At 41.7% G+C, this 11,075-nt stretch overlaps 2 protein-coding genes across 2 annotated transcripts; one reads left to right on the forward strand and one right to left on the reverse strand.

Annotated features, from left to right (window-relative positions):
• The first annotated feature begins 1,206 nt into the window (after positions 1 to 1,206).
• cib2 (calcium and integrin binding family member 2) lies at positions 1,207 to 5,284 on the forward strand. Its single transcript, XM_068739616.1, has 6 exons — positions 1,207 to 1,257; positions 2,569 to 2,603; positions 3,964 to 4,075; positions 4,577 to 4,724; positions 4,838 to 5,033; positions 5,188 to 5,284. Exons 1-6 carry the CDS (start codon positions 1,207 to 1,209, stop codon positions 5,207 to 5,209), a joined length of 564 nt encoding a protein of 187 aa, XP_068595717.1. The 3' UTR covers positions 5,210 to 5,284.
• A 2,091-nt stretch (positions 5,285 to 7,375) lies between these two features.
• Positions 7,376 to 10,404, reverse strand: LOC137894446 (SH2 domain-containing protein 7-like). The gene is made up of 8 exons (XM_068739926.1): positions 10,350 to 10,404; positions 10,112 to 10,182; positions 9,675 to 9,826; positions 9,230 to 9,319; positions 8,809 to 8,974; positions 8,605 to 8,736; positions 7,501 to 8,199; positions 7,376 to 7,420 (listed from the first exon to the last, which is right to left on the reverse strand). Exons 1-8 carry the CDS (start codon positions 10,402 to 10,404, stop codon positions 7,376 to 7,378), a joined length of 1,410 nt encoding a protein of 469 aa, XP_068596027.1.
• Positions 10,405 to 11,075: the final 671 nt, after the last annotated feature.

The following is an 11,075-nucleotide window of genomic DNA, read 5'->3' on the forward strand; positions in this document are numbered from 1 at the left end:
TGCTATAATTTACATGCCAGCTCTTGAGCATTGACAAAAACAAGCAAAATGTGAACCCTTCACATGAACAACTTCACTCAGCAAACAAGTGGAGAAAATGATGTTATTATACAAAGATGATCATAGTTTAAGTAAGAGACTAGCAGTTGAATAAAGATTGAATATTATCTCACAGGCTAATATAATAATATAATATAATATAATATTGTTACGGGGAGCACAAAGGGACAAGCACAATGACGAAGGGTTACCAGCATTTATTACAAAATGACAGATGGGAAGTCACTCTTCACCTTATCCCGTATTGCCTGCCAGTCCCCAGTCCACCCCGAATAGCACCGCACTACAAGGCGGAAGAAACCCGCAACGTCAACACTCCAACTCACTGCAAACTTAAAAGCAACACACCACAAACCCATGCACTAATAAAACCACACGTAAAAATAGGATCGGGTATGGTGGGTATTGGAGTGCTAACGGGATACAAGGGAGGGAAGTGACAAAACAAAAGAAAAGAATGAAAGAAAAGAATAAACAAACAAAATATATTATAGTACTTACGGTGCAGGTACCGCAAAAGGACAACATTAATCAGGACGACTGAGTGACAGCAGTTTATAACCCAATGAAACGACTTGCAGACGGTATATTAAACTAAAAAAAAACACCCAGAAAGATTATAGTCATAAAAAGAATATTCACAAATATACTCTCACATGGTTTAATATGTCCTGTGAAATAATCTTTTTCGTGTGAAAGGAAGTGGGAGCATGCAATATTTAGAGATACCTGCAGGCTGGAGCTCACGTTGTTGATTTATTTATTTATTTGTTTATTTGTTTGTTTATTTATTTACCTGTGGTCCTATTGGTTTGTCTTGATTCAGTGAACAGCTGGTGTGGGTGCGTCAACAAACCAGATGGATAAGACTGCAGACAACCTCGATCGTCACCGACGCGTCTGGAATTTGTTATTTGGCGTTTGATTGTTTGTTTGTTTGTTTTTTACCTAATCGTCTTTTGCGTTTTGCAGTCAGGGCAGACATCTCCAGGAACGACAACAAACCCTCTTGAGAGTTTCCAGCGTCGTTAGACCAGCCTGTGCGGAGAAATTGCCTCCGCAGATCCTCTAAATGCCTCTCAATGAGAAAAGGCTGCGGACGTTCAGTGTGATGAATGTGTTCAAGCAGCAAAATATTTGATTAACATGGGTAACAAGCAAACAATATTTACCGACGAGCAACTTGATGCCTACCAGGTAAGCGTGCATGCCTGTGTGTGCGTGTGTGTGCGTGTGTGCGTGTGTGTGTGCGCGCGCCTGCAGTGCGCCTCAGGGATGCAGCTGAATCGATATCCAGCTCCCACAGTCTGAGCATCGTTGCATGGATTTGATGACCTGCGCTGTAGACGCAGTTATTAATGGAGATGATACACGTTTGTGTTTAACGATATCACTCCGCTTAGCTATGAAATGCATTTCTTGTTTTTATTTCATTTCAATCCCCTGACTGTCATCGTGAGAGATCAGTCTGGCTCTTCTGAGTTTAATGGCTCGAGTTGTTTTTGTTTGTTTGTTTGTTGTAAATGTATTACATGTGATGACAGAAAAGTTATATTTTAATAACTAATAGGCTACTTGTTAGGGATAATGTCTCTATCACTACTACCTCAACCGCCTTAATTACTACTACTACTACTACTACTACTACTACTACTGTGATAGTAGTAGTTGTAGAGTAATAATAATACATAATAATAATAATAATAATAATGACCTTTATTAATTGTAAAGGACCTTTATTAAACCTGAAGATATTGTGTTTATTGTTGAGTGAGAATCAATAAATTGCCTGATTTATTGATTCTCAATTGCCTGTCAAATTTGTTACGAGACAATTATTCAGGTCTCCCGTTGAAGACGTGCAAGAGACACGTCGTCATTTGCAAAGGTTCACCATGCAGGTAGGCGTGGGCTTAATAATTTATGGCAGGGCAGAGTGATAAGCTGTGAAACTCGACTCTGGGGACACAGTCTGGTTAGTTCTCAAGAGCCTCTCTGGTTACTGTGTGAAAGACATTTTTAGAATCCAGTACTATTGTTAATTATCAGCATGTCCTCATCTTGTTAACAACAATTATCATCAACTTAGTTGAGTGTAGAACTCTTGTTAACTTCAGTGGATGCAATAGTGGAAAATAAAAGCTTCTCGGGAAGTTTTGTTGTTGTTGTTGTTGTTGTTGTTGTTGTTGATATTGTGTGCGGAGCTTAGCTGGCTCCTCTCCGCTTCTCACACTCTGGACAAAAGCCAAACCAGGTCAAATGTAAACTGGAGGGCTGTTGGACAATGTGTGCCGACGCATGTCAGATAACGGCAGATCGTGTTCCTCTCTGATTCTATTGCAAATAGAGAGTGATGACTCAGACACCCAACACCTCAACAAGCGGTCATTCGTTGTCTGAATAAACGTGTTATTGAGTCTTTTTTTTACTCTTTGCGGTACCTTTTACTAGTTTATCACACACTACAGTCATTTACAGTCTTCACATGATCTTTTCCTTTCTTTGCAGGACTGTACGTTTTTCACCCGCAAAGAGATTCTGCGGTGAGAGTGCTTTACCTCGCTTATGTTTCCTGTTGCTGAATTTTAAACTATCTTCAACAGTATGTTTATAAAGCTTTGTGCACTGCTGTTACAGTTCTAGATGAGTATATACATTCCCATATTAGGGTAAAAAGCAATTCAAGACTGTATTTGCCTCCCGTTGGATACATTTTAAATTGTCTCACGTGTGTGAGAAGCCAGTTTCCGACTTGGAAAATGAATGCTGACGTGCATTCAATGTAACAGCTTGTTCTATATCGCTATGATGTCATCCAGCCTTTCCAACCATAACACAAGAAATGTAAAAATGCTGAACGCATGTCATTTAATATAAAATGCATTATTTGCTACTTATTCCTTCCACAATTACAGTGTATCTTAAAAACAGTTTTGCAGGTGACGGCACTTTTATTTTGCCACTGATTTACAACTTTGAATATTGAAATGGTAGTCATGTGATAAAACAGCATGCTATTGTGCAGTAATTGTAGCTGGTGTGTGTACTTTTCAATGTGAGCTTGATAAATAATGCAACGTGATTTATTTGAATTATATGATGCCAAGGCCATCAGGAGGCACAAATGGATTCTGCGTTTATGACCTTCATAAAATACTCTTCGCTTCAGTTGTTGCAGGGAAGTTATGCCGTCTCAGAGAAGCAGGTCATCACAGATCACAAGTTCACTCATTGGGACCTTTTCAGCATTACAGCACGTCTAGCCTTTGATGCTAAATGATTACATTCAGGGGTCGTGGTGCCTCAGAACTGCAGTTGACATGTTCATTTGCTGCAGCTTACCAATGAAATCCATTATTTTGACAGTTTAATCTAATTAAATCCTCTCAGACCAGTGTCCCTGCTGATAAACGCTCCTTCTACTGCTACGATAGGATTAGTGTGGAAGGGGTGCTGCAGATAAGACACAGCCCCACCATCATGAGATTGTAATTCCTGCACCCTCCTTGCAGTTTATCGACATCACTGTCACTAATGAATGACGTCGGATTAAAAGGTATTCACATAAAAAAAGTGAGAAAGATTAGGAAGAGGAATGGTTGCTCCTATTCAGTATATTTATATATATATATAATATACTCAGTTTCCCAGAATGAACATCTACGTCCTCAGAGTAGAGCAAATGGTTAATATATTTTCAAGTCAGTAACAAGCTGCAAATTGAATTTCCGGATTTTGACCATCATCTCTGACTGATAACGCTGTTATGATTCTAAGGTCCTCAGTCCTGCTATCAAAAGATAAAATATAAAATGTTTCTGGTGGTTTATCAGACGTAAAGTACAAACCTGCATGTATTTCCTAATCCGAATGTTGTTGTTAAGCCTTTGTTTTTTATTCCAGGCTGCACGGCAGATACCACGAGTTAGCGCCACATCTCGTACCAATGGACTACACCAAAGAACCCAGTTGTAAACTGCCTTTGGCCTTAATAGTTAACATGCCAGAGTTAAAGGTACGAAAGCATTGTGTTACCAAACCTCACGTCGTCCCGGGTCCTAACTAAACCTCAAGTCTTGAGTGTTGTTTTTCACCAGCAGTGTGTGTTATTCTACTTACCGGTAGTATTGCGTATTTGCATTTTAATTATTGCTTTAAAAAACAAAAACAAATGTGGCACCCAACGCTCATGTGTGCAGACCGCCTAATCAATATGCACTCTATTTGAGAGGACAGAATTGATTTTCAGCAGCCATCGTTACTGATCTGATTGCACGACACCACATTCAGCGAGCTCATGAGTGAAATGCTTCATCCCTGCATCCCCTCCTATATTTGACTTCCTGCCATTTCAGAAGATCAGGAACAGGTTATAATGTTTGTGAAACAACACGGTCAGTAAGCACTGTACAATCTTATATGGAGTCCTTGTCCACGGAGGGTTTAGCACAGAGATCAATGCCTTTATTTTCTTGTCCAAACCTGATAATATGTTAACGTGAATATTCATCTGTAGGAAAATCCATTCCGCAGCAGGATCGTAGAGTCATTCTCCGAGGACGGGATGGGGAATCTCAGCTTCAACGAATTTGTGGACATGTTCTCTGTCCTCAGTGAAATGGCTCCGAGAGAACTGAAGGCCATATATGCCTTCAAAATCTACGGTACAGGATGAATTTGTAAAATGGCCAAAATGGTTTCTTAAATTTCCCAGAAACCAAGAAAATTCACGGTTGTGATTATTTCCTCTCAAAATGTCTCAATCTTTTGTCCCCAGATTTCAACGTGGATAATTACCTGTGCAAAGAAGATCTGGAAAAGACACTGAATAAGTTGACGAAGGAGGAGTTGACCCCTGAAGAGGTGCAGCTGGTGTGTGAAAAAGCCATCGAGGAGGCAGATTTAGACGGAGACAATAAACTCTCCTTTGCTGACTTTGAAAATATGATAACGAGGGCTCCTGACTTTCTGAGGTAATAAAATGCAGCTCACTTATGACGATAGAATGTGTTTTTTTACAGAAGCATGTATCCCTTCCATCGCCCATTGTCACGCTCACTTATTTAGCTCATCAGTATGTTTACAGGTACAATAATAAACCACTAATTTGACTTCTCCTGTCACCAGTACCTTCCATATACGAATCTGAAAGGGCTTTGAGGAAGATCTCCGAGGTGGACAGCGTGGTGATCGTCAGGCCTAAACCTGCCCCCGGTCCCTGCCCACAGCACAGTGCCTCATGTCTCCCACATTGTCCAACAACATATATACTGTATATCATTCTTTGCCATCCTGAGCAATGTAGGCTTGGATAAAAAATGAAGTCCTGGATGCAGCTGAATTTAGAGACTGAACTTCTTTACCGCAGATGGAATCCTGTCTACATGTTACCAGCTATAAAAGGGCTTGACCTGAACTGGTCACTTGTCAAGATTAAAAATCTCCTCTTTCTGCTGTTGTGGTTAAAAAATGGTTGATGCCATAACTCTGAGATGAGGTCTCCTCCGAATGGCTTCTTATTGAGCACATCCAGTTCTGCATAAAATGCGTATCTACCTTTATTGCATCTTAGATACGCCCAATGAGTTCTTCCTACAATGAATCCCTATGTAGCGTTACCGTGGAAGTGAATGAAGGCACAGTATTTTAGGGCATGCAGATATTTGATATGAGCTATGCAATATTTGTATGCGCAGAATATAGTTTATTTCAATGAGTCTTTTTTTGCTTGCGGAACTGGAACACGGTGACAATCATATCTTACTGTTCTCCGGTTGAATGAAGGGCTCTGTCTTCCTTTTAGTTGCTTCCTTCTGCCTCCTAATATATTACATGCAGCCACCTCTTAGATCAATTTACTCTATTTAATGTCACTTCTGGTGTTTGTCTCACTTTGAGTAAATGTTGCTGAATTATTTTTTTTAATTGCTGTGACTGTAACTGTGCATGAATTGATCTTTAAATATACATTCTTCTCTCATTTGAGTGAATTGGTTGTTAATATCCTCTCCGTACATCCAGTTTGGATCAGCCCACACACCCTCAAATAATACAATACATTAATACTATAATACAAGGACAGGAAGCGACTGTATCCCTGCTTAAACTGTGCAGTCATCAAGGCAGCCAATTAATTCCTTCACGATTAGCTCCAGTTCCCTTTATGGGGGCCACTATTGAATATGCTGGGGAGCACAGCTTGTGATTGTGAGTCTTCATTAATCACTGGTGTCGTGAAGAACATCTGTTAATTATGATTTCAGCAGAGAAACCTCTGGAACAATGTGATTGTGTGGAACGCACGCTGATTTGGCACCATGGGAAGCACGCTCCTATAATTTAGTCTGATTGAAGGTGAAGGAGCTTTCACATGAAACCTGGCGGTCTCAGCGGCACATGAAGAGACTGCTGTGTGAGTTGCTTCTTCTGCATGCTAAATATCGTCGACTCTACACCTCCGATTTCTATTAAAATTGATGAATTGTTTCCAAACAAGGTGATGATAATTGTTTTTATCCTGTGCTCATTAGTATTTAGAAAGAGTACTATTTTCATAGCAGGCGTATATAAGTACTGTATCTTATATCGTCAATTTTAGAGTGTCTGATATATTCTCCTTACACCTGTCTGGTAACTATTTAAATATGAAATGTAGTGCATTTAGTGTATTTATTATGATAATGTTTATCCAATTCGCCTAAATTGCATGTCTTAGTGGGAGGAAGCCTGAGAACCCACGCAGACACCGGGAAAACATGCTAAAGGAATCAAACCCGGTACCGTCTTGCTGTGAGGCAACAGTGCTACCCACTGCACCATGCTAATAAAGTTTATAATTAATTAATTTATATATAATTAAAAGGTAGATAAGCTTCTCTCTGTGGATGAAGGCCATGAAGATACAATAAGTTTATAAAACTATAAACCTTTGAATTGTAATTATCTTATTAAATAAATTAAATGTAAACAGGTTTTTTTTAATACTGTCTTTCCCTTGCTCCAAATTTATCAGATATTTCCTATGAAGCACCTTTCAGGTTTGAAGCCAATAATGATGTCATAGTAAATTTATCCCCCCCAAATAACTTATTTGTTTAATAGAATCATCATAAACGCTCATCAATTATTTTCCATTATTTTATTGTGCATGTGGAAAATAAAAATAAAATATTTGTGTGATAGATACCTGAAAAAAACAATGATAATGGTGATTTAATTTGAACAGTTAGCTCGTTTTTTAAATGTGTAAAAGACGTTTGCACAGAGATTCCGGTACAGCAGTGAATGTTTTCCTCTGCAGCTGACAGCGCCTTCGCTATTTCCTCTTGGCAGCAGGGAAAAGCCTTTTCCATTTATCAACCTGAAGGAGGTGAAAAAAGATAAATAAATAACTCAATAAATAAATAGCAGATGCAAATGAGAGCTGTAGAGCTGACTAACCTTAAATCCCCAGGTTGAGTGGTTGTGTGTGGGCTTGACGTCCTCCAGAGGCTCGTACGTGTTGCTGCTGGTTTTCGGGTGGACTGCGTCCTCGTCGCCGGGAATCAGCTCGTATGTGTTGGCTTGAGGGGCGTGGCCAGTCAGGGATTCAACGGGGACCTCGGTGTAAACGGAATCACGAGGCTGCTCTGAATGATTCTCAGACAGCAGGCATCCAGGAGGGGTTCCACACCTGCCAGCCAGGTGATAGACGCCACCGTCGCTCAAGTATTCCAGGCTGTGGCTGCTGCTGGGTCTGTTGTACGAGACAGTCTTCTCTAGCCCACAGCGAGTGGTTTGTCTGACGTCCTTGGGGGACAGTCTAGGTGGCGCGTGGGGGGACGCACTCAGCCTGTAAGGACGCTCTGCAGCAGAGCTATCATACAGAAATGCCACAGACAGGTTCTTGTCGTCCGGCAGGCCGAGCTCAGATGAAAAGCGCTCTGGTCCAGGTGTAGGACTGCGTCTCCTGACGTTCCCGGTTGTGGGTCGCTCAGCCCTTCCCGGGTATTCTTTGGGAGAACTATCCTGGCCGTGGTGGTGGAATGTCGGTATCTCTCTGGGTGATTGTTTCCTGAACTGAGCATATAAAATCCTGTCCTTGTCCTTCAGGGGGCTCGCTTCAAGGTGTCTGCCCCTCCTAGGCAACGGCGGCGCCTCCTTTGTGTAAGACAAGCTCAATTATTGAATTCAGTTTAGAACTATTCACAGTTTCAGCAACAGTTTCAGTGTGGTAAATGAGCGGCTGTCATTTCATCGCAGGGCCACACACACTCATATCTATGGACAATTCAGTGTAACCGCTTCACGTAATTTGCATATTTTTGGCCAGGAAGAAGAATGTACAAACTCCTCACAGAAAGGCCACGAGTCAAACCTGTGACCTTCTTGCTGTGAGGCAACTGCGCTTACCACTGCGCCACCGTGCTGCCCTACGACTGTTTAGATGACGTAAAAACTACGGGATGGATTTTTCTGACACTCGCTGTGAGGGATGAGGAATGTGGATGGAAAGAAACCGATCTTAAGAAAGAGTTTCATTCCACTTAATGGACAGGTGCTCACATTTAGTGTTCTGCTGCTCTTCGGAGGCCGCTCAGGTGGCTGCTCTGAGGTGATGTGTGGCTTGGGGATGATTTCCACAGGGCTTTCTTTGTTGCTGCCTTGAATGGTGTCATACAGCTCTACATTCAGTCCCTGCAAAAGCAAGACATCAGTAAGCTCCTCGTTCTTCATCAGGGATACTTAAAGGTCATTCAGGGGTCTCACCTCCAAACACGAGGCTGTCAGAAACTCTCCGAAGGGCTGAATCGGGCTTGTTTTGTAGTTTTCTATGAGATCAGAGATGGTGCTGTACTCTTCAGTGTCTCCAGAGATGACAAAGTGCCCTGATTCACTTTGGTTTATGACAAAATGTCGACAGCGATCGCTGCCTCTATATAAAAAGACAAAAACAGTTCAAGTCTCTACATCACACAATCGCTGGCCCTCAAGAGTTCTTCTGAGTGAAAAAAAATCAAAGAGCTTGGTTCGAAAGTTGATCTTTATCAAATTAATAAACATCCAATCTATGACTTTTGGAATTTGGATGCCCAAAACAAAAATAATCAAATTTTTGGGGCTGCTATTACAGTGGTATTCCATATTCCATGATCTCTACAACAGGCTGTTCCGACTAACCAACACTCACTTATAGGATAGTATGTATCCGATGGCCTTATCGCTGAGACGGATCAGGAAACAACCCGGCTCCTTCTGTCTGAGGATTTCTTCAGCGCCCCTGTAGATGAAACTTGAAGTATAAATGAAATATTTCGTACACGTGTTTGAGGTTCATTACAAATTAAATGCCTCATAAATGTAAAAGGAAGTCCATCTCATTTACAAGCGAACATGACCATCAGAAAGAGTTTGTCAAATGTTCCGCAAAATGTTCATTTTATAGAGAGCTTAATAATGTATTCCATGTATTTGTAATGCCTATTATAAAGCTCCACATTAAAAAAAAATTGTCCTTTGGGTGTCTTTGGTCATGCAAGGCCAACCGTCTTCATCGATTGCTAAAATTCATTTCCCCTTCAAATAATAATTTGGGAGAGAAATTGAAAACAACAATTCAATCAGCTAATGCTTACTTTCTTGAGGTAAAGCCCAGGAACCAAGTGGGAAATAAGCCGTTCGGGGCGATGAGCGGCACTTGGGTGTCTATGAACCACTTGGAAGTCAGTTCCCCGAGTCTTCTCTCAGTGCCATCGGCCAGCGGCGGCTCCCTTTGCTCCATCTTTGCCTGGTCCTGAAGCCACACAGACATCCAATGAAGACAACCAGCAGTCTTTCCCCAGCATGCCCAGTATGAGGCTCTGCTTTAACGGTCTGATTGAGTTATTTCCCAGTAGGTGTCATTCAGAGGCTAAAAGCAGCTCAGTGTTCTCGTCGTTAGAGTTTACTACCGGTGCTGCGAGAAAAAAATGACGAGTGTGATTTAACAATGGTGCTATAGACAAACTATTAATTTGCATGCAGATATGTGGCTAATAAGTTTTGATATTAAAGCAGTAAGGCACCGCTTTACCGTGAAGCAGACCGTCAGACAGTTCCTGAAGCTGGAGGATTTAGTACGTCTCTGATCTTTTGACCTTGGCTGTGAAAGACGACAGGCCTCCTCAGATCTGGGCGTCTCCTGTTTTCTTATTACGTGTTTATTCCGTACAATCCCTAGGGAATGAATACGAATTTATCATTCAATCATGAATCCCAACAGACGACTGAGTTAAGGCGAGTTCTTGTTTAGTGCAGCTGGTGTTACGTACCTGTTCTCGAGATCTCCAGTGAGCGGCTTGAGACTGGTGTCATTTCAGCAAACATGCGAAAGCCTTTCTCGGTGTCTGAACCATCAGTAAAATGAGGGAGTGCGACCCTACGGGCGATACATAGATTCCATTGAGCTGGAAAGCGGCAGCACTGAGGTAACGGCTCAGAGGCATTTCATGCACCTCATTTGCATGTCAGAAACATTTGAGGGCTTCCTGAAGAGAAATGGAAAAGAACCTGCGGTTTGTGTGCCCAGAGCAGGATGTCTCACCCACTGCCTGTCTGACAAGTTGCGTCAGCAGTTGAACTTTAATTTTCTACGGGGCGGGTTTGCAAGTTAAGACGGGCAGAATGGAAATGGAAAGGATGGAAATATCCGATAAGACTCTGCTGTGCGCGGAGTTTTTACAGGCTGTAAACAAACGGGGCCTTTCCTACAAGCCTTGCTTTCAGGCTTTCATAAATAATGTCTCATTCCCTCCATATGTGAGGCGGACATCTTGAATCGCCTCTTTTGTTTCCAGTAGGAACTCCCAACGGGGGGAGAAACAATAGCTCTAACCAGAAACGTGTGCGCGTCATACCGAGCTCGGAGGACAGTTTGTCACCAGAACCACAAATATGAAACTTTTTGCTTCCCTACATTGGTTTTAAAGCTATAACTTTATAGCAGAACTTTACAGAACTTTAAAATGAGGCAGGGATCGTCACTGAAGTCTCGCAGC

Source organism: Brachionichthys hirsutus, chromosome 5 (genome assembly GCF_040956055.1).
Source record: "Brachionichthys hirsutus isolate HB-005 chromosome 5, CSIRO-AGI_Bhir_v1, whole genome shotgun sequence".
Classification (NCBI taxonomy): Eukaryota; Metazoa; Chordata; class Actinopteri; order Lophiiformes; family Brachionichthyidae; genus Brachionichthys; species Brachionichthys hirsutus.

Coding starts and splice junctions, on each gene's coding strand:
- LOC137894446 (XM_068739926.1), bottom strand. CDS start 10,404: ATGTTTGCTGAAATGACACCAGTCTCAAGCCGCTCACTGGAGATCTCG. Junction 10,183..10,349: donor ACTGGAGATCTCGAGAACAG/GTACGTAACACC, acceptor GTCGTCTTTCAC/AGCCAAGGTCAAAAGATCAG. Junction 7,421..7,500: donor ACTCAACCTGGGGATTTAAG/GTTAGTCAGCTC, acceptor CACCTCCTTCAG/GTTGATAAATGGAAAAGGCT.
- cib2 (XM_068739616.1), top strand. CDS start 1,207: ATGGGTAACAAGCAAACAATATTTACCGACGAGCAACTTGATGCCTAC. Junction 2,604..3,963: donor ACCCGCAAAGAGATTCTGCG/GTGAGAGTGCTT, acceptor TTTTTATTCCAG/GCTGCACGGCAGATACCACG. Junction 4,076..4,576: donor TTAACATGCCAGAGTTAAAG/GTACGAAAGCAT, acceptor ATTCATCTGTAG/GAAAATCCATTCCGCAGCAG.